This window comes from Macaca thibetana, chromosome 12 (genome assembly GCF_024542745.1).
Source record: "Macaca thibetana thibetana isolate TM-01 chromosome 12, ASM2454274v1, whole genome shotgun sequence".
NCBI classification, from domain to species: domain Eukaryota; kingdom Metazoa; phylum Chordata; class Mammalia; order Primates; family Cercopithecidae; genus Macaca; species Macaca thibetana.
Window position 1 is genome coordinate 69,441,080 of NC_065589.1, and position 27,892 is coordinate 69,468,971.

A 27,892-nucleotide genomic window follows, 5' to 3' on the forward strand; every position below is an offset into this window, starting at 1 on the left:
CAGAAAATTGGTCAACTATTAATTAATCATGAGGTTGAGGCACTGGCATCAAACTGCCTAGGTTAAAATGCTAACTGTGCGATCTGGAGCCATTAACTTGATCTCTCTGTACCTCAGTCTTCCCATGTTTGAAATGGGAACAATAAGCACTAGTACCTACCTCTATGATCCTTGCATGAAGCAGGTGAAGTGACCAGGTCTCACTTAGCACCTGGTGAGTCACTGGGTATTATTCCTGGCTGTGCCACCATGCCCCATTCCAAGTTAAGATAAAATTAAACTTGAAGTTTAAGGTTATATGTCTGCCTTCTTAAGTTTCCTTTTTTCCTGGACTGTCAGACTTTCTCCCTGAACAGTGGTTTTTCCAGACTTACCAATCAAAAGACTTTACACTCTTCATGATTACTTTGCAAATTTCCTTAGAAAATCTCTTTTTATCCACCCAAAGAAATTTTGACATACAAAGAGTAACATTAATATGTAAATTAGCAAACAGTAAAATTCATTTTGGTGCCTCCAAGGCAGTATTTTTATAAATATAGAAACATAATTATGCATCCTCTAGAGGACTAAAAATAATTATACAAATTTACAACAAAGCCCAAGGCTGTGTTTCCTTTTAACTGACTGTTTTTAATATCATTTAAATCTTGTTAGAACTTAATTACCAAATCTCTCTTGTAATAATTCAGGTGGAAGATATAAAGTCTAAACTTGCCATTCAGAAAACAGAACCTCATCAGACAAACAAAGACATTGAGGCACTGATTGCCCGAATAGGACAACAGAAAAAATTCTGTCAGGATGGAGCTATGTTGGGCACTGAGACAAAGAGGCCCTCTGAGAAAAAACATTAATATTAATATATGAGCCATGTTAATTATTTTAATCTTTAATTTCTTGGAAGCACAAGATTACATATTATTATCATTGTAGATTATAAACCAAATTAACCACTTCTCCCTCTTTCATTTTCCATATTTTCCTTGTCTTTTTCAAATTAAGGTCAGTATAATTTCAGGGCAACATTCTTTTCATAACAATTTAATTACTCTTTCGAAAGTCTATCTAGAATGTGTGTGTGTGTGTGTGTGTGTGTGTGTGTGTATGTGTGTGTTTCATATCTAAAGATCAACTTATGTTAATGTGGAAAAGAACAGTGAACAAAGTCAGGAGCTAGCGTCCAATATATACTCCATTTTTAAAGACAGTAATTTATTGGCACTTAGAAAAAATGGACTCCTTATTATGAAATAAAAAGCACAAGAAACTCGAGCATTTGACATTTGAACACATTTTATTTTCTTTCTTTCTTTCTTTTTTTTTTTTTTTTTTTTTTGAAACAACATCTCACTCTGTTGCCCTGGCTGGAATGCAGTGGTGCAATCATAGTTCACTGCAGCCCTGACCTCCTGGACCCAATCAATCTTCCTGCTCAGCCTCCCTGGTAGCTGGAAACAAACACATTTTCATTTACCACTAGTTAATATTATTATCTAGGACTTTTGTAGCTCCCTGGAAAATTGATTAGTCAATGTATGCTATAAAGAATAATAATTCGTTCATGTGCGGTATGTCTAACATAGGTTGTTCTTCCATTATAGCAAAATCTGACCAATTAATTTTTCAAGGACAAGTTCCATATATGAAATGTCTATACAAAGTCACAATTCATTCTCGTCACTACAAAATATCAGTCAATTCAGTGAAAAAAATATTAATCAAAATGATTGTTTGAGTTATTGAATCTCATTTTTAACAATTATTTTGGTTTTGTGTAGGCATAGAAATGTACATACATTTGCGCTTATGATACATGGATTTTTTTCTCATTTCAATGGCTTTAATCCTATAGAGAGATATATAATTCTACTATTATTTATACACAGTATACTTGATATATGTGCAGGTAAAAGGCCTTGCTCTTGCTTCTTGTCTTCAAGGACTTTTAAAAATACCTCCTTTGGGCCAGGCTCAGTGGCTCATGCCTGTAATCCCAGCACTTTGGGAGGCCAAGGTGAGCAGATCACCTGAGGTCAGGAGTTCAACACCAGGCTGGCCAACATGGTGAAACCCCATCTCTACTAAAAATACAAAAATTAGCCAGGCATGGTGGCAGGTGCCTGTAATTCCAGCTACTTGCGAGGCTGAGGCAAGAGAATCACTTGAACCTGCAAGGCGGAGGTTGCAGTGAGTCCAGATCGCACCACTGCACTCCAGCCTGGGCAACAGAGTGAAACTCTGTCTCAAAAAAATAAAATAAAATACCTCCTTTGAATGAATCCAAAGGAAGTATCACTTTGACAGAGAGACTTGGAATGAAGGCTCCAATGGAAAGGGCAGATTTTTCTATTTTAACTCATCTTCTTTCACTGATGTGTATTTCTTTGAAAAGTCCTCCCTCTTATGCCATATTCTTCTTTTATCATAAAATTAATCATTACTTCTGTTCAAGCAATATTTAAGCTGTTTATGATTTGGGGAAATTCCAGTCTTGCAGTGCTTAAATTTCCAAGTCATGCTCTTGGCTGTCATTTGTAACTGGTCTGACTGGGACCCAAAATAAGTAAATAGACCTGTACAGATTTCATATCTGGAGGAGGGTTTAATGAGCAATAAGGGGAAGCAAAAAGATTGGATCACTCCCCATGGAATCTCTAAGCATTGCATAGAACTAAGTGCAGGATGATAATAGAAGAGATTCAAGCACGTGAGTTTCCCCTCATCTCTTTTTGTTAGTGATGGCAGAGTGTTACTCAAAATCAGAAGACTAAATATATTGCCTTGGCTGCTGAAAATGAAAATACCTAAAAAACTCTTTCTGCAGATACTACACATAGGCCTTATAGCCTGTGACCATCTTTCCTCTTGGCCAGTATGAGAAATCATCCATGATATCTGCCCATTGTACATGTCTGTTACATTTGCCAGCTAATGTTTAGTAACAAGGGCTGTTTGTTCTTCTCAAAAATTTGAACTTTCTCCATTTGTGTTTACCTTCACATCCAAACTAGAACAACTCTGCTCTGAGTTAATTCCCCAATTTCATTATGGCCACACTGGGGAAGGGGAGAGGAATCTGTGTACAAACCAGCAGACAGAAAACAATGGAAACAGGCAGCAATCCAAGAGCTTTGGCATGATTTGCAGGAGAAAACCAGCTCTGATTAATGCTATCAAAATGCTTGTCTTTCCTGTGATTGATATTCCAGCCCCTTGTTACAATTATTGATGCTGGTGACCACTATTATGACAGTCTTTTTATAGTTTGCTGTTTTGGAAGGAGGTTGCATGGACTTCACCAGAACATTTGCACACCTGCCTCAATTTAACCTAAAACCCATTATTTTGCAAACAAAACATATAAACCCAAAATAGCAATCATTATTTCCCATATTCTGCTATTAAAACGCTCCTGCTCATAGTAAGGAGTAGATCTCCTGCTGGTCCACTATAGGAAGAGTGCGTAAAAGGCAGTGTGGAGGGTAGGATGCACCATTTGAAAGTTCTTTGGCATATGAAACCTGGCAAACCAAAGACATCATTTGAAATGGTATTGTATGCCCTGGGGTGGTGACATTACAGCAGGCTGAAATCGGCAGGTATTAAGTTTTATGAATTGCTGATCTTCAGGAGTAAGTGATAAAACAGTCACAAGTATCTAAAAACGCCCTTGCCCTGAAGAGCTTGCCCTGGATACCTCAAATGTGCCTAGAAACACTATGCACCTCTGTGCATGGGGTTTGTCTGTTTGTTTGTTTGTCTGTTTGTTTGTAGACAGAGTCTCACTCTGTCACCCATGCTGGGGTGCAGTGGCGGGATCTCACTGCAATCTCCACCTCTCAGGTTCAAGTGATTCTCCCAATTCAGCCTCCTGAGTACGTCGGGTTTTTTTATAAGTTTGATATGAAATGTAAACAGGTTCATTTTACTCTCAGATTATCCCTTCTGGTTAAAATAATTACCAGCCTAACCTTTGTGTTCCTTCTCATTTTAACTTGACTAAACTAACAACTTTTCCTAGTTTCCTGCCTCTGATTCTTACAGGATTGGAATTTTTGGTCTTCCTGTCTCCCCAGGGCAATATTTTAAGTTACAGCAGCCAGAAAACGATAAAGAGAGAAATAAAGTACATTTTACAAGTGCTTTTCCAGCGAAACTCAAGTCATTTTTCTTGTAATACATAGGTTTAGTAAGGACATTCAAAGGAACTGGTATTTTAAAAGGAAGACATTATTAAAAATAAACCTATATACCTTCCAAAAGACTTACTTTCTCTAAAGGGTATTTTTGTTAAATAATAGTTAATATAAGTGTGGAGGATTAAGCTCCCTGCTATATAGCCAGGACTTAGAATTGTGCCCAGTATATAGTAGACATTCAACAATACATAAATGAATTAATGAATGGAACTGACAGAAATAAGCCTTTGTAGAGGAATGTTCTATAAAAGTTGTTGCCATTTGGATTGATCACTGTGGGCAGTCAAATCTTGATGAAAATAGACAAGTGGGCTGCACTTAGTCTAGATATCTGTCTGTACCAATATCAGATATGGCTTTCTCTTTCTACTTTTTAGTATGAGATTTTTTTAACATATAAAAAGTTAGAAGAAGAATTACAGTTCGAAAGATGGCAATCATACTTGCTTTGTCTCTGTGTGTGTACAACTTGATAGTCATCTACAAACATCTGACACTTTGCCTCTAACTACTTCAGCATTTATCTCTTAAGCGTACGAATACATGAGCTGATTGTTCTTCAATGAAAATTTAAGAAAACAAAATTAAAGAATAGAATTGTTGGGGAATTACTGATACAATAAATAAGAACTCTAAGTCACCAAGTTTTGAACCTAAGTATATACAGCAAGGCTGAATGGTGGGATTCTGCTCATTGTTCCCAGTTTCCTACAAATGGAAATCCTAAGCATCTGTGAAATAATTTTGTCTGATTCCCACCCAAAGCCTCTATTGTATCTGTCGTTTAGGCTCACGTGAAGTGCTCTTATGCACCCTTTACTGCTCTCAGCCCTCAAAGCTTCCTTGCACCATGGCCCTCATTAGGATTTAGAGGAAATTCTCAGTCTCTGACTGGAATAGCTTCAAGTCCAAGTAAAGGGCAGTCTACTTATCAACTGTATTTATAACAAGATTTGCTCTAATGCTCTCTACTGGACATTGCTGCCAGTTACTTATAGCTAGGAAAGACCTTTTTTCCCACCGTTACAGGCTTAGAGCTTTCCCCTCTCTCTCTAAGCATTCTCTCTGAATGTTCTACATTTTGCATGGAAAAGGAGCTCCCAGAGTGAGATCTCAGCTGAAATGAATGCTCTATGGGATGCTGAATAGAAATATTATCTTTCACATAATGAGCACCTCCATGCCCAGACTCCCCATTCCCCATCTCATTAGGGCAGCCAAGAGCCTTCGTGTTTAACCATTGTTCTCCCTATGCTATTTGAGCTGCATCATATATATGCATGTTCTCAACAACATGGATGTCAGCACAGCAAATATGACTATATTTAATTTGGATAACTCTGTGTAGACTGGAGCTACTGTTTGCATTTTGACTCAGATGCTGAATAATTACATACCAATTCATTGAAGACCTATGTCCAAGGTTATTTTCTACTACCAATGGATTTGGAGAAATATATATTTCTCCATAGGATCCCTCCCTAACTTGCCTGGGAATTTATCTGGAAAGTGAGTGTGGGAAACAGTAGTAGCAAGGTTGAGGGAACAGGACTCCACCTTATTCCATAAACAGTCATTGAGTACTTTGCAGATGCAGCTGTCAGGAGCTCTGTTTTACCAGTCATGTATTACCCCACTGTGTTCTTCCACATCTCTGTCAACGGTGAGTCCTTGGGCCACATCTATTTTGAGCTGTTTGCAGACAAGTTTCCAAAGACAGCAGAAAACTTTTGTGCTCTGAGCACTGGAGAGAAAGGACTTGGTTACAAGGGTTCCTGCTTTCACAGAATTATTCCAGGGTTTATGTGTCAGAGTGGTGACTACACACGCCATAATGGCACTGGCAGCAAGTCAATCTACGGGGAGAAATTTGATGATGAGAACTTCATCCCGAAGCATACAGGTCCTGGCATCTTGTCCATGGCAAATGTTGGACCCAACACTAATGGTTCCCAGTTCTTCATCTGCACTGCCAAGAATAAATGGTCGGATGGCAAGCATGTGGTCTTTGGCAAGATGAAAGAAGGCATGAATATTGTGGAGGCCATGGAGCACTTCGGGTCCAGGAATGGCAAGACCAGCAAGAAGATCACCATTGCTGACTGTGGACAGCTCTAAAAGGTTTGACTTGTGTTTTATCTTAACCACCGGACCATTCCTTCTGCAGCTCAGGAGAGCACCCTCCACCCCATCTGCTTGCAGTATCCTAGAATCTTTGTGCTCTCGCTGCAGTTCCCTTTGGGTTCCATGTTTTCCTTGTTCCCTTCCATGCCTAGCTGGATTGCAGAGTTAAGTTTATGATTATGAAATGAAAACTAAATAACAACAACAACAAAAAATAACATTCACTTCCAGGCATTACTCTAGGCACTGAAGATAGAAAGATGAATCCTTGTCCCCAAAACTACATGGTTAGTAGAATACACTAATTTCTTAAGTTGGTTTACTCCAAGTCATTAAGCCATTTATTCTACTTGAAGATGCAAGAAGTTATTAAATTAATAAACTAATTACAATTTTACTCTCTGGCAGCCCTTGAGTTAAATGTTTAGGTGCATTATCGCCCTATCAGCATTCAAGTCCACAAAGACCTCAGACGCCAGAATCTAAACAGATACACTGTACTGTTCTCTACTTTCTTGAATGATAAAAAAGAGACAATTCTGCCTGAAATAAATCCCAGGAATTTGAGGTCATGAAGCCCGTATTTACACCAATTGACTCTTTCAGTTGGGAACTCTCTACAAGGCAGTAAACTCTTTGCATTTCTCTTTCCACAACTGTTAGATGAAGGTTGGGCAGTTGGTAATTTAGCCAGATGATAGTGTGGGTTTGTGTGTGGATACCTGTGTGTCTATGTTTCAGTATGAATCACAGTGATTCTGGTTCTCTTAAAAAGCAAAATGTAAGTAAATGACACAAGCACATTATTTATGTGGAATATTTATATCCACGTATCCCATATAAGGCTAGATTTGGGTCAGACAAGGCTTTCTCTAGCTGTCCTGATTTTTTACTTCACGCTCTAACTTCCATTCTCCCATAGGCTATCAGTGAGAGGAACATGTGGAATACCACTCACCCACTGAGAAAAGACCATCCGAGATGCTCATTTTATTGCAGAAAATGAATGTTCACTGAAGAACCCTTGTAGTTGGTCATGTCAGCTTCTAATTATTATCATAAGACTCTAAGACTAAGCCAAGAATCAAAATAATACAACCTGTTTTAATTAATGGGACAACTAATGATTGACTGAAATAAGATCCCATTTCCAGTGCCAAATGCTGTCAGGACAACACTAATTCCTAGCACAGTGCCTGCCACGTACTTGACGTATAAATATGAGAAGGGGCTGGGGGTTGGCTAGAAAGATCATCAACCTTGGGGCGGACAAATCAAGGTTCAAATCCTAACTTACTTCTTAGTAGTGTATGACCTTAAAGAAGTTATCTCATTTCAGTGACCCCAGCTGTGAGGTACTACTATGTGATTCTACTTTATCTATATTCCCCCAGCATGATCCTGCCCCTCAATAAATAAACTTTGATGGAAAAAATAGATGCTTACTACTGATTGATTGGTTGCCAATTCAATCAACAATCAATGATATTATGCCAGTTAATGGTACCTGTAAGAATTTTGGAAGCATCTTTATCATTTCCATATTCGTCCCTACCAATAATCTTATTTATAGTATCAAAATCTCTCTTAAGAAGCCAAGAAAAGTGCAAATATCAATCTGTTCAATACAATTTTTAAATGGATTCAGAGAAGTGATGTCCCTTAGTCAAGCTGCTATAAAGTGATTAACCCTAGAGTGAATAATGAGTTTCTTATTCTGAATCAAAATCCTGGGCTCTCTCCTTAGTTTGTACCAAGACATTGCAGATTCTACTTTCACTTCCTGCTGACTCAAGTAACTTTAAGACATAAGATATGAGAGGTGAAAAGGACCTCAGGTGAAAAGATTGAGTTCTAGAGAGGATGAGTTACCTGGCTCAGGTCACAAGGGAGGTAAGGAAAAGAGTCAGAACTGGGTCCTGTCTCCTAATTGCCAGGCCAGGGGCCCTTCTGAAAACCCACATGATGAATACAGAGAAGGACCCGTTTGCCCTTCATGAGCAATAGAGTCCCACAGTCACAATGAATGAGGCTTGAAAATGAAAGCAAATGGAAATAAATGGAAAAGAAGCAACTCTTGGCCATCCCAACCTTTTGTTGTCAAATGAGCCTTTAGAATCTCTCTCCTCAGTAGACCCTTGATGGGGATGAGACAGACTCAGAAGCCCAGGGCAGCTCTACTTTACTGGCCAACAGTTGCCATGAAAACTAAAGGTAAGAGTGGTCTGGCCATTTCCTGAAGTTTGTAAAAGGCTCACCTCTTTCTTTCTCCAGGTTTCCTTGAATATCTCTTCTTTTTATCAGCAAAAGTTTGGTTCATGTTTGTCAACACTTATTAGGATAGTCAGTGGGTGGGGACAAAGAGCAATTCATCTGTCTTTGGCCTAGTTGCAGATAAACTTCTCTCAGTCTATGGCCTAGTTGCTGATAAATTTCCCTCAACCATGATGACTATAGCAATATTATAATTAGCTATCATAGAGAGATTTACTCTACTCTCCACCACCCTACACATGGGGTGTGATCAGCCTCAGGAGGGTCTTCAATCATCTTGTCTTCCTCCTGCCATGATGTCTCCAGCCTCAGGCTAGACCAGCTGCCTGGAGATCTTGCCCCTCGCTGCTCTGGACTAATCCCAAATGCTTCATACCAATACCAGCCATTTGTGGCTCCTTCCTGCCACCCACCTTCCCAACACACACTTTAACCTGGGTCACCAGCAGATCATCCCTCAGCAGACAGGTATTATCTAATCTAATACAAACCCTCCTCTCTTCCCAAGCTTTTCCACTGCACCCTTAGGAACTCACTGATCAGCAAACTCTCCTACACCTTTTTCCACTTCTAAATGTGTCTTCCTATGAGAGCCTGTCATTTACAACATGATGGAACTGGAGGACATTATGTTAAGCAAAATAAGCCAGGCACAGAAAGACAAACTTCACATGTCCTCACTCATTCATGGGAGCTAAAACTTAAAACAATTGAACACAGGGAGACAGAATGATGGTTACAGAGGCTGGGAAGTATAGTGGAGCAGGGGAGTGGGGATGGTTAATGAGTACAAAAATGTAGTTAGATAGAATGAATAAGGTCTAGGATTTGATAACTACAGTCAACAATAACTTATCGTACATTTTAAAATCGCTAAAAGAGTGTAATTGGATTGTTTATAACACAAAGAAACGATAAATGCTTGAAGGATGGAAACCCCGTTTAGTCTGATGTGATTATCATGCATTACACGCCTATATCAAAATATCTCATGTACTCCATAAATATATGCACCTACTAAGTACCCATAAAATTTTAAAATAACAAATTTAAAATAAAAATAAATTTAAAAATAAATGTATCTTCCTGCCCAGGGAAGCCAGGCTGTCCTCTGAGGATTCTACTTCCAGCAGCCCTCTCAGCTAAAGACTGCCTCTCCTCTTCCCCAAGCACCTGAAAGCTGGGAGAGGGGCAAATGCTCATCTGGTGACCCTCGTAACTTCTCAAATGTCTGACCTTCTCCTCCAAAAACCCCAGCTTTTTTGAAGCCAATCACCAAACTATGCAGCCTCACAAGCCTCTCATCGCTGTGTGCTGGCGGCCTCCTGGTTCATGGAGTCATGGGTGGTGTCAGCTTATTACTCACTGCCTTTCTCTTACCATAAACCCCATCATTGACTTTGGAGTCAACCAACATCCTGAGACTCAACTCCTTGTCCTTCTTTGCTCCAATGACCTTTTCCTCCAGCCCACCTTAGCCATCCACTCACATGGTCGTTGGTCTAGGTCTAGCGAAATATCATCTTCAAAATAGTGTTCCACCATTTCACTAGACGTAGACCATGTGAAACCTAGACCCTGCCATTGCCAATAACTGCAGCCTTTGGCTCCCAGACACCACATTCTCCTTGTTTTCCACTCATCAACCTTTGCTGGTTCCTTCTCCTCTCCTGACCTCTGAACATTGGTATGCCTCTTGTATTCTCGGCCTTTTCTGTACTCTATCCACACACATTCCTGTAAAGATCTCATGCAGTCTCATGGCTTAAGATGAGTTTCAAATTTTTATCTTCAGTATAAAATAGAACTGAGCTAGAACTCAGAACCCTGAATTCTAGTCTTATACAGCCAACTGCTTATTCCACACCTCTGCTTTCAAGTCTAAAAGGAATCTCAACCCTGACATGAACAAAACCAAAACATGATTTGAAACCAAATCTAACTCCCCCTCAGTTTTCTCCATCTGAGTAAATATTTATTCCAACCTTCCAGTTGCTCAGGACAAAGTTCTTAGACTCTCCTTTGTCTCCCTTCTGCCTCATGTCCCACTTCTAGCCCATTGGCAAACCCTTTTTCTTCTTCCTTCACAACGCATCCAAACTCTGGCCAGATTCTCTTCTCCATCGCCAGCGCTACTAGCCAGGTGTAGGTCACTATCTGCTTTCACCTGGATTATTGTAAGAGCTTCCCAGCTGGCCTCCCTCCCTCGGTCTTGTCCCTCTTCTGTCTCCTCTCAACACAGCAGGCATAGTGGTCCTTCTAAGTGTATGTCTCATCTCTGTTCCAAACCCTCCAGTGGCTTCCCATCTTACACAAGGTAAAAGCCAAATCTTTGCAATGGCCTGCAAAGCCCTCCTCAAGCTGGCACATGTTACATGCAATCTGATCCCTTCCCCCCATCATGTCTCTGACCTCCTCTCCTACTGCTCTTCCCTTGCAGAGTATGAGCCCTCCGAGATATCCAGGGCACCTCGCTTTAGCCACAGGCCTACCTTGCATCTGTTGTCATTCCACCTGGACTGCTCTTCCTGAGACATCTGTATGTCAATTCCAGTCCCTTCCTTCCAACCTTTGCTCAAATATCCAGACCAGGCTGGAGTGCAGTGGAGCGATCTCAGCTCACTGCAACCTCCACATCCCAGATTCAAGCAATTCTCCTGCATCAGCCTCCCGTGTAGCTGGGGTACAGGTGCACCCTGCCACGCCTGGCTAATTTTTTTTGTATTTAGTAGAGATGGGGTTTCATGGTGTTGCCCAGGCTGGTCTCAAACTCCTGAGCTCAGGCAATCCGCCTACCTCTGCCTTCTAAAGTGCTGTGATTACAGGTGTGAGCCATGGCACCCAGTTGTCTGTTGTACATTTTATTCTATTTCCTAATTTATAAAGTTCATTTATCCAAATCTGCTTTCCAGAACTTTATTTTTCTGAACCTTTATTTGAAGGTTTATTTATTTATTTTACTCTTTAGCTTTTTACTTTTATGTTTTAATATGCATATCCAGAGTTAGAAATTTTCTCTGAGCTCTGCAACCAAATCTAATGTTATTTGATATTGTATGGAACCTGTCTTTTTATATATTTTTTTAATTGTGGTAAGAACACTTAACATGAAATCTACCCTATTAACAAATTTTAAGTATACAATGTAATAATGTTAACCACAGGCACGATGTTGTACAGCAGGTCTCTCAATCTTAATCACCTTGCGTAATGACAGCTACACCCGTTAAATAGCAACTCTCCATTTCTCCCTCTCCCCACTCCAACTCTTCTTCAACTCAACTAATCGCTTACTGTACCCCCATACGCAAGCAGCCAAATGTTGCAGGGTAAAAATCACACAACCAAGGCTATCAGGACCCATTTCGAATTTATGACCAAAAATCTTCAGTGAGCACTCAACACTATCTGACAACTAAACTTCCCTAGTAAATTCATTAACCTACTCTCAAGATGACTATTAGACACTTTCTTCTCAATCCTCAAGTCTCCAACATCTCCTCCCACCCAACTTCAGCCAAAGACCTTGTCGTATATTTCATGCAGAAATATAGATGCAATCATGTGAAAACCATTTCAACTTCCCACCTTCATTCCACAAACTTATTTATATCTGTAGTCACATGCTCTGGTAAACGTGTGCCCTGTTTCCCAGTTTTCTGTCCTTCTCGTGAGCTGGGCTCCTGAAACAGTAAGTCTCTTCTCTGGCTACACTTTTTTCTTTAGTGGTTACAAAAACCCCCATGTCTTCAAATATCATCCAAATGTTGATGATACCCAAGTTCATTTTACTAGTCCAGACCTCTTTCCTGAGGTTTAGATTTGCATGTATAAACACATCTTTATTACATCTCTGTACATTTAATAGGTGACTTCAATTAACATGGTTGAAACTGAGCTATTGATCTTCCCTATCAAAAAAAATCATCCTAAATTATTTTCCTATCTTAGTACCACCATACACCCAATTTCTCAGGTCAAAACCAGAGTCATCTCCTTGGATTTCTTTCTCTCAACTCCACATTCAACCCCACAGCAAGTCCTGTCAGCATGACCTTCAAAATTTACCCTGAATCCAGACTCTTCTTGTCATCTCCACTGCAATCTGTTCAATCTACACTATTGTCTTCTCTCCCTTGAACCACAAGAAGAGCAACAAACAAGAAAAATAAGTTAGATATATAGTGTGTTTCATGGTGATAAGAGCTAAGGAGAAAAAGTAAAACAAGGAGTCCGGGTAGAAAGTGTTGGATTGAAGGGGTTGACATTTGAGCCAGCGCAGCTATGGGGGTCTCAGGCTTTAAGATGGGAATATGCCTGCTCATTCAAGCACCAGTAGAAGACACGTGTGGCTGGGGCAGTTAAAGGGTGGGAGAGGCAGGAGATTAGCTCAGAACGGTCATGAATGACAGGGGTGTGAGGCAGCCCAGTGGCCAGGACAGAGCCTGGTGGGTCACGGAAGGGACTTGGGCTTTCACTTTGAGTGAGGTGGGGAGCCTTTGAAAAGTTTTGAACAGAGAAATGGCTTCCTTTCAACACGATCATTCTGCTGTGGTGTTGAGAATAGATTACAGACAGCAAAAGTGCAAGTGGGCGGTCAGTTGAAAATAATCTGTTACAGAAAGTAACCTAGTAATTGCAGTATTGCTATAATGTATTCTACAGTAATCCAGGTGAGAAATGTGGCTTTGACCAAGAAGGTGGCAGTGGGGTAAGGTGTAGCGAAAAGTGCCAGAATTTTGGATATATATGTATTAGTTCTTATATATATAATAGCTCTTATCACTATTTTTTGTATATATATACATACACACACACACATACATAAACATAATCTTCAGTTAGAGCTAGTAAGAGTTGCTGAGAGACCAAAAGTGGGTATGAGAGTAAAAGAAGAGTCAACAACAGTGTCTCCAGCATTTCTGGAGACCTTTTGTATTCACTTTACTTATTCCCAATTAATAATTAGAATAATCCATGAGGAAGGCTGGCAGACTATGGTCACAGTGGGTGATGGGGACATGGACAGGGTCCTTGCAGGAAGTCTTAAGGTATCCCTGGCTTCTGGGACATGTCAGGAGAAGGGAGCACTGGCTTTTCCATCATCAAGCCAAAGATGCCCCTCTTTGGGAATATGTTTAGTCCCAAGAAGATGCCTCCTTGGAATTCTGCTTCTCTCTCCAACCTGAATCCTTGGATCAGTCAACCCAGGAGATGGAGCTGGGCCTGGACTATGGAATTCCCACTATGAACCTGGAAAAGGTTCATAAAACAAAAGCAAACACAAAGCCTGAAGTTTGAGAATGACCAGTGGATAGCAGAGACAGGGGTTAGTGGAGGTGTGGACCGGAGGGAGGCCCAGTGCCTTCACAGGCAGAACCAGCAACTGGAGGAAGAGAACAGTCTCTTGCAGCTGAAAGTGGACATCCTGCTAGACATGTTTTCAGAGACCACTGCTAAATCTCTTTTAATGGAGAAGGAATTGGATGAATGGAAGAGTGTCTGCCAGAGGAGAAAAGGAAGACCCTAAAGACATTCATTAGGAGAACAGGGAGAAAGCCACCGATCAGGGGAGTAGGATGTGGCTAAGCAGATTTTTTAAATTTGTTTTGTTTTGTTTTGTTTTGTTTTTTTGCGGGGGGAGGGGTTGTTTGTTTTTACTTTTTAGCCACACTAGCGAATTAGGTCCTGGAGACAGTATCATATAATGGGGACAACAGGCACTGATACCCTTGGGTTGGCAATAAGATGGTGAAATTTAATGGAGGAAACCAGGCCTCCAGGCCAGGGCAGTAACTAGGAAAGCGCTCCAGATGCACTGCTAGGGATGCTAGCCTGTAAATAAAACCTCAGGGAGGTCTGGGGGTGGTGATAAGCCTTGGGGTGCCCTCCACACATGTAAGCATGCAAATGTCTATGTCCCAGAATCACCATGTTGGACAGACACCATTGGGAGAAGCAGCTGGAGCTCATCATCTCAGCGCGTTTAGTGTTTGGGGCACGACGCCAGTTCAAAAGAGCCTGTATTTGGGCTGCTTGGATGGGTGGCTCTGTTGGTTCTCTGCCCCTCTGACCACTCTCTCCCTGTCCTTACAGAGTACTTGTTCCCCACATCCACAACCTCCTCAGCTTCCTCTTCCCAGCAGCATGCACCAATCTTCCACTGCAACACTGTATTTTGTGCTACTTCCTGTTGGCACTACTTCTTTTTCATTAAATGATTGATGTTAAAATTATTTTTAAGTCCATGAAAATGAAGTCTTGTGTTTCTTTGAGTCAGTTTCAGAATTTCTCTAGAAATGTCTTTCTTAGGAATGTCACTAGTCAGTCCTCCAGTAGTAAGAAGGCCACTAGCTCTAAGGAAATAATCATTAAAATCAGTGACTCTGGAGCATTTTGTTGAGCAATGCTATGTTTCTCCAACATTTGAATTGCTTTCATCAACGCCCATCTGAGTTGGTTTTAGCTTCCATCAGTGATCTTCCAGGCTTCCCTATGATCAAAGGAGAGGCTTCCCAACAAAATGCAAATCCTACTACCCAAGACACATGGCAAGGTGTGTGAGAAGAGAAGTATGGAGAATCTGTAGAAGCACTGGGAGCCACATTGTCACCTCTGCTCAGATAAATATACCTACAGAAGTCACTTCAGCAAACAGACCCTAAGCAGCCTCCAATAGAAGCACAAGCACGGCTCTGGAATTCAGTCACCTGGAGTCTCAGGAAGAACACCCACCTGCCCTGTGACTATGGGCAACCACTACGCTTTAGTGCTCCCATTCCTAAATCTCTTAAATGAAAATATTAAATGATTCTTGAGGTTGCTCCCAACACTGATATTCTATATTGTAGACACAATCTAGCTAGATTTTATGAATACAGTGGGGTAGAAAGTCAACACTATCGCATTTTCTCTCCTCCCATCTTATCCAGAGATTTGTATTTTATGAGCAGAGCACTAAAGACAATCACAAATAGATAGAATTCACCCAAGTACTTATACCAAATCTTCTCTTACCATACTGATGCCTTTCAGCAAAAAAGGCATGAATATTGTTGGGCCACAACTTTAGACTTAAGGGACTGGTGCTGTTAAAAGTATAAGATGACCTTATAAACTTCTCCTTCTCATTTTTCTTGTATTTTTTGACTAATCCATTCAGATTTCCTTAATATATCTTCAATGAGTATATAACACTTTTTAAATGCCATGTTTGACTTTATACCTGGCCCCTTTATTATTGTATTAGTTATTTGTTGCTGTGTAACAAAATACCCTAAACTTAGTGGATTAAGAAAACAATTACTTATTAGCTCACATTTTCTGTGGGTCAGAAATTCATGAGGTCACGGTTAAGACACTGGCCGAGGATGCAGTCTCATGTGAGGGCTTAATTGGGGTTCCTTTACATAGCTGTTGACAAGAGGCCTGGGTTCCCCACCAAGGGCACCTCTCATTAGGCAGCTTGAGTGTCCTTACAGCATGGCCTGCTTTCCCAGAGCAAGAAATCTAAGAAAAAGCAAGGAAGAATCTATAGTATTGCCTTTTATGACCTAGTTTTAAAGGTCACATGCCGCCACTTCTACCTTGTTCCATTCATTAGAAGCAAGTTGCTAAGCCCAGCTGCATTCAAGGGGAGGTAAATAAGGCTCTATCTTTTAAGAGATTGTCAAAGAACTTGTGAATATGTTTTAAACCAACAGATTAGAAACACTTTTAAAATACTCTGAGTATTTTTAGAGCTAGTAGTTCTAGGTTCAACTAAAACCTCAGCCAGCCATGAGTAAACTTTAGAACTAGAAGAAAGCATTAGAGAGTGTACATTATGGCCCAATGGGAAAATGTAAAAGTAACCACAGGCAGTATTGAGTCTAATGAAAACATAGTATCCTAGGAAGAGCCCACTTGTGGATGTGACAGCCCTAAGCTTCAAACTTGGCCTCCCATTCCTCATTGTGTGAACACTTAATTTCACCATGCCTCAGTTTCTTCATCTATAAAATGGGAGGATTAATACTTATTTTATAAGGTGTTATCAAGATTAAATGCAATATTTTATATATAAAGTTACTAGCACAAAATCTGTCATATAGTAGGCACCCAATAAATCTTTTTTCTTCCCAATTTACTTGCTCCACTAACAGGTGGCAGAGCTAGAACTAAGGTGCTAATACCCAGATCTGTGCCCTTTCTAGTACATATTCTTGAGTTACTTGTCATTTTTCTTATTTGGATATTACCTGGATATTTTGGAGGTAGATATCCTTTATCAGCCCTCTTGTTAAAGAATTTGTATTGGTCATTTAGATTTTCATTTATCCACATGCTGCTAATATGTTCTTTAAAGAATAATCTGCCAGTGTGCTTTGTAAATTGGCGAAACACCATAATAGGTAGAGTAGGGGGCACTGTCATATCAAGGAACTGGTATGTATCCCCAACAAACCCAGTAGCCAGAGTCTAAGTAAGCAGACCCATATGCTCATATGCTGAGCAAGAAATTTCTACTGTAAACACCCAGCAGGACATATTAAACCTCAGCCAGTCAGGAGTTACCCTCCATTGAGTGGGGAGGTGGACAGGTTGGTGAGCAAGATGTTCCTCTCCGGCTTCCTCTTGTGGAGATTTTAGCTTCAAGTCTTTGTTAACCTCTGTGCTGACCTATATGAGTATGAGGCCACTCTCCCAAGGCTCCAACTCGTGCTACTAGGTTACTATTTGTGGTCCTTGGAAGAGCTCTGAAAGGTTCACTAAACCCTCTGCACTTCCTTTTCTGGCTATATGATAGCCCTTGATGTCTTGTTAATCTTGATAAGGAGCTAATCCCCACACCCCTAAAATCAGTCTTAGGCAAAGGAAACCATCTGAGGAACCCAGAGACTAACCTAAAAATTTTTGCACAAAACCACCCACAGCTGTTTTGAGATAACTGACAGCATTTAATTTCATGAGGAAAGCAAAAGAATGTTCTGTTACAGGCTCTGCAGATTGCCTTTGCAGGGGTAGTTGTGCTTTTCGCTACTAACCATCCATTCTCCTCTGAGGTCCTCACTCACAGCTACTGCATGAGAATCACGGAAAGACCTTCCCTGACCACCCCAGCTAGAGCACTCCTTTTCCACACCCCACCCAATCCCCCAGCATTTTACTCCATAACATCTATCACTCTCTGAAATTTTCTTGTTCACTGCCTCTCTCCCTACTAAACTCTAAATGATACAAATGTAGCCACCCTCTCTGTCTTATTATCCATAGCATGCAGAAAAATCCACCTAAAATATAATTTGATCAGTGGATGAATACATGAAAACATAATAGCTAAATGTATTGACTGTTTTACAGTATATCAGTACTTTTTATTTAATATTCAAAATAACCTGATAAGCACTATTATTATTCCCATTTTATAGAGGAGGAAAGTGAGCCCCAGAGAAGTTAAGTTACTTGCTCAAAGTCATCATTCTAGCAAGAAAAGGGACTAGACTTTGAACCCAGAAACCACGATCAGTCTACAAAGGGGTCCCCTCAATATTCACCCTCTTTTCAGCCCAGCTCTGAACAATTTGAGAAATAAAACAAAAGAACAATAATGGGGATGGAAGTGCTATCTTTATAATTGATGGAGGCCAAGTTGGAAGACATTGAGTATTAGGCCTTTCAGGAAAATAGACATTAACATTAAACCCCAGATCTGGCAGTCCTGTGCTCTCAGCCCTGGGAAGCAGTATGGAGGGGTCCTGCCAGAGGGGCTTACATCAATGAGGGAGAAGAGCAATATGCCCAAAAGGGAAGAAGGAACCAAGCAAGGCCAGCTTCTTCTCAAATTGACCAATCAAATAAGCCATCCCACCTCTCTAGGGCAGAGTTGGTAAAACGGCATAGAGAGGCCACAAGTTACATTCTCTGAGTTCCCTTCACAGGAAGAAAACAAAAGGATTGGGGAGATCACATCATTCTAAGAAAGCCTCATGAGTATGGGGGGAAGAAGGGGTGCACACACACCCACACGCATATGCAAAGGCATGACCAGCACTGCACACCCTGTACACCATTTTTGCAGACTTCAGTTTTAAACTAAAGTTGAGACAATTGTCTCAACACTGACTGATATTACACAGCTAACTCTGCCATGGGTGATTTCTTGCCTCTGATGCCCAGACAAATACAATTGGAGCAGAATTTAAATACATGCCATTTCTGTAGTCTCTGGAGCACTGATTTTAAATAAGGCTATAAAGGAACTCTGGACTGGGGGAGGGGGCAGGAAGAAAAGGTAAAGTAAAAATTTTTAAATCTGAGTGTGAGACCATCTGAGATGCCTAGCCCCCTGAAGCCACCCCACCTAGTAGCCCAAGGAGCAGGGATGAACTGTCTCTGTTTAGCCCCGCCCAAATTCCAGATGCACAGAAACATGAACTGTAAAATGGTTGCTACTTTGAGCCAGTAATTTGGGGGATAGTTTGTCACACAGCAATAGACAACTGATACAGGGGCAAATAGATGCAGTATTCTGTGCATTTTATTTGATTATGAAATTTTTCTCTGTAAGACTATTCTACCTAACAGATTCTGGGAAATGCTGATCTAAGTAGTTAACATGATGGACATGTCTAAATCACGGCGAGACAACTTCTTAAAAAGTGATGGCTATGGCCTCAGAAATATCCTTTTTAAAAGGTCTATTAGTCTTTCATGATCTGCCATTAGTTTCAAACACAATTTTTACAAGTTATTCATTCATTCAACAGATACTTGTTGAGTGCTAGAATAGATCATGTTTTCCAAAGGCAGCCAGAGCAATACCTCCCATCCCACACAGCCTGTGTCCAGTGTGACCTTGACACTCCTCCGTCAAGCGGAGGGGTCTATGTCCCTTTTCTGAGAATCAGAGTGAGTGTGACTTCCTGAACTAGAGAGTACTGTGAAACGACTGTTGTGTGACTTCTCAAGCTAGATCATTAAAATGCCAAGCACTTTGTCTTGCTATCTTGAGAGGCTTGCTCTTGGAGCCCAGCTGCCGTGTGATGAGCAAGCCCAGCTAGCCCATGTGGAGAGATCATGTGGGAGGATCACATGTAGCTATCTTGGCTGACAGTCCAACCAAGGCTCTGACCAATAGCCAACACCAATCAATAAACACATGGGTGGATGCCACCCAGTGGGCACCTCTGGGTATTCCAATAGCTAGTTAATGTGTGAATATTCTGGCTGACTGTCCAGCTAAAGCCTCAGCCAACAGCCAGCATCACCCAGTCGTATGAGTGAAGACACCGTTAGATGATTGCAGCCCCTAGACATCTGGTCACACCTGGCTCCTTCTCAAATATCATGGAGGCCCCAGATATCAGGGAATGGAAACAAGTTGTTCCTGCTGTGTCAAATATCTAATCACAGAATCCATAAATAAAATGGCTAGGTTTTGGAGGGGTTCGTTCATGCAACAATAGCAGTTGCGACTAGTAGGCATGTGCCCACTGTGTGTAAGGCACTGGGATTAATGAGGTGGAGAGTAGAAAGATAATTAAGACCTCAAAGATGTCGAAAGATAATTAAGACCTCAAAGATGTATTGTTTTAGTTCCATACTTTTTCGTCGTCTTTTTTTTTTTTTTTTTTTTTTTTTTGAGACAGAGTCTCATTCTGCCATCAGGCTGAAGTGCAGTAGCACAATCTCAGCTCACTGCAACCTCCGCCTCCTGGATTCATTCAAGTGATTCTCCTGCCTCAGCCTCCTGAGTAGCTGGGATAGGCGCATGCCACCATGCCCAGCTAATTTTTTTTTTTTTTTTTTTTTTTTTTTTGTATTTTTGGTGAAGAAGGGGTTTCACCATGTTGGCCAGGAATGTCTCTGTCTCCTGACCTCGTAATCCGCCCACCTCAGCCTTCCAAAGTGCTGGGATTACAGGCGTGAGCCATCGTGCCCGACCTAATTCTATACTTTTACCTATCCAATTTCACCATCCTTCTTATGTCAACTTAAATGTTTCCTCCTCTAGAAAGTTTACCTTATATGCCATTCACTTTCAGACTTCTGAAGTTCTCTTACTGTAGCTTATAACACCTAGGCCTACCACATCATAGCTTTGGCAAGTTTTTCCTTTGACTGACTCTCCTTGTTTATTTTCTTCTGATCCACAGTAGACTTCAGGCTTCTGGAGAATAGACATTGTCCCTATTGTCCCTTGTTTCCTATGATAATTCTCAGCAACTAGCTCAAATCTGATACATTTGCTGAAAATATTCCATATATTTGTTGGAAAAAAAAAATGAAAGCACTATGCAATAGGTAAATAAATTAGTCTGCTTTGTTTTTCCTCAAATGTCTTCCTATAGATATGGAGATGAATATTTTCTCTCAAAAACAAGAACATATATTTTTTAATAATATACTCTACATTTATAGCCAGTCCTATCTCTTTCACTTCAAGCTTCATGCAGCCTATATGCCAATCATATCAAACTCTTTGCCCTCTTCTACATATCCATGGCCTTGGCCTTGTGCCTTCTCTTCCATTACTAGGAATTCTCCTCTTTCCTCTATCTGAAGAACTCCTATCCTTTTTTCAAGATGCAACTTATATTACCTCCTTTGTGAAAATGTCTACAAATGTTAAGAACAGGATTCTTTGGTATCTTCTGTCTACCTATAGCATGTTGTATTTACCTCTGTTACTGTAATATATTCACTGTAATTATTGGTGTATATTTGATTTTCATATCCAATTTCCCACTCTGTCTATTCCACACTCCCATGGACTCCACCTGTAACCCCTAGTGGATGAAGGACTTCAGATGCACTCTGTTTTTAGGCTACACTGTTGAGCTCCTCTAGGTCAAGACATTTTAGGAGACTACTTTAATGTTGGTCTTTGTTTAGTCCCTTGAGCATAAGTCTCAGGAAGGAGGCCAAAAGGAAAAGCTGCATGATGAACTCCAATTTTCCCTTTTAGAAAAGCTCCAGCCAGCGGATCACGAGGTCAGGAGATCGAGACCATCCTGGCTAACCCGGTGAAACCCCGTCTCTAGTAAAAAAATACAGAAAACTAGCCGGGCGTGGTGGCGGGCGCCTGTAGTCCCAGCTACTCGGGAGGCTGAGGCAGGAGAATGGCGTGAACCCGTGGAGGCGGAGCTTGCAATAAGCCGAGATCGCGCCACTGCACTCCAGCCTGGGCGACAGAGCCAGACTCCGTCTCAAAAAAAAAATAAAATAAAATAAAAATAAAAATAAAAGCTCCAGCCAGGTGTGGTGGCTCATGTCGCTAATTCCAGCACTTTGGGATGCCAAGGCAGGCAGATTCTTTGAGCCCAGGAATTCAAGACCAGCCTGGGCAACATGGTGAAACCCTGTCTCTACAAAAATTAGCATGGCATGGTGGTGCATGCCTGTAATCCCAGCTACTCAGGAGTCTGAAGCAGGAGAATTACTTGAGCCTAGGAAGCTGAGGCAGCAGTGAGTCAAAATCATACCACTGCACTCCAGCCTGCACTGGCTTCACAGAGTGAGACCCTGTCTCAAAAAAAGAAAAAGAAAAACAGAAAATCTCAATGACATTGGTCTGGGCAATGACGTTTTGGTGTTTTGTTTTGTTTTGTTTTGTTTTGTTTTTTAAAATAGAGCCTCACTCTGTTGCCTGGGTTGGAGTGCAGTGGTGTGATCTCGGCTCACTGCAACCTCTGCCTCCCAACTTCAAGTGATTCTCATGCCTCAGTCACCGAATAGCTGGGATTACAGGTGTGCACCACCATGCCCAGCTAATTTTTGCATTTTTAGTAGAGACGGAGTTTCACTATGTTGGCCAGGCTGGTCTCAAACTCCTGGCTTCAAGTGATCCACCTGCCTCGGCCTCTCAAAGTGCTGGGATTACAAGCATGAGCCACTGCACCCAGCCTATTATTTTTTTTATATGACTTCAAAAGCATGGGTAACAAAAGTGGAAATAGATAAATGGGATTGTATCAAACTAAAATTCTTCTGTACAATCAAGAAAACAGTCAACAGAGTGAAAAGACAACTTATAGAATGGGGAAAATATTTTCAAACTATACATCTGATAAAAACTGATATGGCTTGTCTCTGTGTCCCCACCCAAATCTCATCTTGTAACTCCCATAATTCCCACATGTTGTGGGAGGGACCGAGAGGGAGATGATTGAATCATGGGGGCTGGTCTTTCCCAGGCTGTTCTTGTGATAATGAATGGGTCTCACAAGATCTGATGGTTTTAAAAATGGGAGTTTCTCTGCACACGCTCTCTCTTTGCCTGCTGCCATCCGTGTTAGATGTAACTTGCTCCTCCTTGCCTTCTACCATGATTGTGAGGTCTCCCCACGCATGTGGAACTGTAAGTCCAGTAAATCTCTTTCTTTTATAAATTTCCCAGTCTCAGGTATGTCTTTATCAGTAGCATGAAAACGGACTAATACAAACGCTTAATATCCAAAATATATAAGGAACTCAAACAAGTCAATAGCAAGAAACTGAATAACTCAATTAAAAAATGGGTAAAGGAGAATAGACAATTCTCAAAAGACTCATAAATTGATGAAGGTATAGGAAAAAATGTTCGACATGACTAGTCATCAGAGAAATGCAAATTAAAGCCACAATAACATACCACCTCACACCTGTTAGAATGGCTATTATCAAAAAGATGAAAGATTTGGCAAGGATGTGAAGCAAAGAGAACCCTCACACACTGTTGATAGGAATGTAAGTTAGTGCAGCCATTATGGAGAATAGTATGGAGGTTCCTCAAAAAATTCAAAGTACAACTACAATGTGATCCAGTGATCACACTACTGGGAATGTATTCACAGGATATGAAATCAGTATCTCCAAGAGATACCTGTACCTTCATATTTATTGCAGCATTATTCACAATAGCCAAGATATCAAACTAACCTAAATGTTCGACAGTGGATGAATAGATAAAGAAAATGTAGTATTTATGTACAATGAAATACTATTCAACCTTAAAAAAAAATAAGGAAGTTTCATGCTGTTTCAAGGGAGTAGTTTAAAAAAATAATAATAAAACAAAATAAGGAAGGCCTGACATTTGCATCAGCACAGATGAACTGTGAGGACATTTTGTTAGATGAAATATGCCATGAGCAGAAAGGCCAATACTGCATGATCTCACTTATACGTGGAATCTAAAAACATCAAACTCAGGCCAGGCACAGTGGCTCATGCCTGTAATCCCAGCACTTTGAGAGGCCAAAGGGGGCAGATCACAAGGTCAGGAGTTCGAGACCAGTCTGACCAACATGGTAAAACCACATCTCTACTAAAAATACAAAAATTAGCCTGGCTTGGTGGCGTGCACCTGTAATCCCAGCTTCTCAGGAGGCTGAGGCAGGAGAATTGCTTGAACCCGGGAGGCGGAGGTTTCAGTGAGCCGAGGTTTCACCAGCCTGGGTGACAGAGCGAGACTCCATCTCAAAAAAAAAAAAAAGGTCAGACTCACAGAAGTAGAGAACAGATGGTGTTATTACCAGAGTCTGGGAGCAGGAGGTGGTTGGAGAGATGTTGGTCAGAGGATGCAACATTTCAGTTAGATAGGAGGAATATGTTCAAGAGATCTATCATGCAACATGGTAACTGTAGTTCATAACAATGTATTATATTCTTGAAAATGCGGAGAGTGGATTTTAAGTGTTCTCACCACAAAAAATGGTTAAGTATGTGAGGTAATACATGTTAATAGCTTGAGTTAACCATTTCACAATGTATACATATTTTAAAACATCATGTTGTACATACATCTATAAAATGTTTGTCAATTAAAAAATTTTTAATTATCTTCTTTCCCCCAGGAGATCCTTCTATCCTCTTGTAAGTGATTACCCTACCTCCAAGCAATGTCCTCCCTCCATGCTAGGATTCACACAGCTTAGGTCTGTGATTGAGATCTTCTGCACACTTGCTGGTACTTCTGTCCTCCACAATGAGTATATTTGCTCCTCAAGGGGCAAAACCTTGTCTTCAGTGTCCACATACCTATCCGAGAACTGCCATTGTACATGACCTAATAGGAGTTCAGTGGCTGAATAAATGATTGATGGCTTATAATACCTTTCAAAGGGCTTCTAGCTATTATTGTTATGCAATCAAATGGTTTTAACTCATAACTTTTAAATAAGAATAAAGACTGGTGTGATTTATACATGATCTTGGGATTGCTTGAAAATATCATATAGCATACTTATTTTCTTCACCACAAATGGATTTAGATTATACACATATGCTTGTTATCCCCATTGTTGTGATATATGCATAATTGCTCTCCTCCAAGAATATTTAATCACAGTAGGTGCAGCTTTAAATAATATTACTTAATATATTAGAAATCCAACATCCATCAAAATAATGTGGCACTGCCTTATTTATGAGGTACTAGTCTACTGCTATAGAAATGATATCAGATAGCAACAAAAAGGATAGATTTGACTTCTCATAGAACTCGCCCCAAAACAGAAGGCTGACCTTAGCTCAGTACACTTTATGTTTGGTATTAAGCTTATAACATTTCATCAGCAGCACATACACAAGACACAATGCTATAGCTTGCGTAACACAGGATTTGACATCCCTTTATCTGATCAGAGTTAGATTGAATCTTTTTATTCACCTTAGTTAAGTTCATTGGAATGCAATAAGTAAATTCTTTTTTCTGTAATATTACAAAATGTGGATGGTGTCTTAATTATATATAATTTAAAATAAGTCTCTAATGTTTTCTACACTCACTTGGATGTGATGTAGGCAAGATAGAAAAATTTGCTCTTGGGTGTGGTATAGTTTATATGATTAAATGCTTTATTCATACTCATATGTCAATCTATTAGTGTGCTGTTAATTCAAATGTTACTATGATGTATTTTATCCCCATTAGCACATTCATCACAGGTGGATGTGAAACTTAGACAAAGGTGTATGTTCTCATTAATGATGAGCAGCCTATTCATCTTACTGGAATGTAATTAATGTTAGTTACAATCCTTAATTTTTCACTGTTTGTCATGATGCATATTTAGCATTTCTCTTGTCCTTTATCAACCAGCTCCTTCTTATCACACAGCTAATTCAAAAAGACATATATTTAACTAAATCCGGTGCTTCATTTTAAAAGTATTTTACTATGTATGTTTCTTAATGTTGTGGCAGTTTCCAAATAGTGGGACTTCATATTGGATGCATAACTGCAAAAACAATATTAAGGGGATGATTTGGTTCACCTTTCTTTTAATGTATGGGATTAATATAATTCATTTGCTAAATTAAATAAAAAGATTTTCCAAAGATGTATTTATATTCTGCAGTACAGCATCAACTGAATAGAATAGTTTTTTAGGTTACAGCAAAGAAAGAGCATGTTAAAAGAAATACATGCATTGCTATGTATTATACAGATGCATAAATACATACATATATCTAGGGTTCTTTCTATCTGTAAAAAGTGCTTTATATATGATAACTCATTTAATCTCATAATAATCCCTATGAGGTCATAATCCTATTATTTCCATTTTACAACTGAGGTAACAGAAAGACAGAGAGGTTAAGTATCTTGCCCAAAACCACACAGCTAGTGAGTATGTGGATCCAGGCCCAGGGAGCCTGACTCCAGAGCTCGTGGACTTAATTCTGCCATGCTGCCTCTTGTATTTATAACTCCTAATGAACTTCTTCATTTAATGGTAGTACATTAAATATGCATGAAGTCTAAGCTAGGATTCTGATTTTACTTACATTCAATGATCTTTTTGTCATTTTGCTTTAATTTTACTCTAGTGGCATAAATGTGTTGAGTGAAACATCTATACACTATTTGCAAAACAATAAACTTTAAGCTCTTTGAGGTCAAAGAAGACATTTTATGTGACTTTATCCTCCCTGTATCTGTACATGTATATAAATACAATACACATACAGTAGATTTCAAGCTATGTTACATCTCCAAGTTGCAAAGCCAGTGATAAAGCAAGACAGAAAAGCACACCTATAGGTGGATATTTCTCGCAGACAGAGGCCACTCTGGCTCTGAGAGGGCTGTTGTCCTTCCCACTAGGAGTTTTCAAACCACTTAGGGACAGCAACCATTAATAGGCATTTTAACCAATAAATAAATTTTTAAAATTTGGGGTTCAAAGGAAAATGAGATAAATTCGGCCTCACACAGATTACAATTGTGAGGCTATGCTAATCATGTATCTTAAAGGTTTTCATATGAAGTTCAAGCATTTGGCTGTGTCTCTTCTACTCCAAATACCTGTTTAAAATTCAGTATTGAGTGGGTATTAAAACGGATATGATATTTCTTAATATTTCTTACTCCACACTCAGGTTTTCCGAAACTGTAGCTCTCTTTACTTTTCTGCACTGAACTGAGAATCTGTCTCAATAGAAACTTAAGTCTCCCTTCTGTCCTCTAAAGGAAAATGTTTTCCAATTCATAGAAACATAGTCAGATCAGAGCTTGTCTAATGGATTCACGGTAAATTTGGTCAACGTAGAGTCTCCCCTTCACCCAGAGGAGATATATCAACTGTGCTTCCTCCCCTTGGGGGAAGCCTCGGGTCCTCAGCCTCTATCTGTCCACTGGGCATCTTCAGAAACGTAGGGATCCTGCCGGGTTCTTTGCTGTCCTCATCTCTTCATGCGGGTTCCCACCAGCATGGTGATGTTCTCATCTGGCCTCCAGCCATGCTCCTCACCCTGCACCTGTGGCTGCCTTCCCCCACACCAGTTGTAGGACACCCCAGTTCTGCCAGCTCTTGACACAGGTCTAAACGGCTGCGGGCCATGCAGGAAAGGGTTTCAGGCCTCTGTGTCCTCTCAGGACCTGAAAATGCTCTGGGAGGCGGTCTCAGCCCCAGCTGCCCGCACGCTGCACAGGAGTAAGAGGCCACTCTGCCTACACCCGCAGCTCTGCACTGCCTTGCAGGCCAGGCAAGCAGAGCTGCTAACTTACCTGAGGGTCTGTCACCTGCGTGTATGGGACACAGGAACAGCGTAGAACCCCTGTGGGAGAGACGGTCACTAACTTCTAACTATTTTGTTCTTCTTTAACTCTTTTGGGGGAGTACAGGTGGTAGCAGATAGGCTGCTTCTACCATATCGTGTATTCTACCAAATACTTCCTGTCTCATACATGAACCCCAGCTTAGATCTTCATGAAACCTTCAACCCCACCCCATCACCTCCTAGGGCCAAAACACCGCCTCCTGCCTAATGGCATAAATGGGTGTGAGAAAACTGGAGGGGAAAACGCTGTTCTATGATCCCTG

General features: G+C 40.5%; 2 protein-coding genes and 1 pseudogene across 2 annotated transcripts in view; 2 read left to right on the top strand and 1 right to left on the bottom strand.

The window, feature by feature from the left end:
• SP9 (Sp9 transcription factor) overlaps positions 1-27,892 on the bottom strand; it is a 921,284-nt gene that overhangs the window by 855,057 nt on the left and 38,335 nt on the right. The gene's annotated exons all lie outside the window — the stretch shown is intronic.
• On the top strand, positions 5,826-6,320 carry LOC126932704 (peptidyl-prolyl cis-trans isomerase A-like). Its single transcript, XM_050751813.1, has one exon. It carries the CDS (start codon positions 5,826-5,828, stop codon positions 6,318-6,320), a length of 495 nt encoding a protein of 164 aa, XP_050607770.1.
• LOC126932328 (protein chibby homolog 1-like) lies at positions 13,717-14,130 on the top strand (annotated as a pseudogene).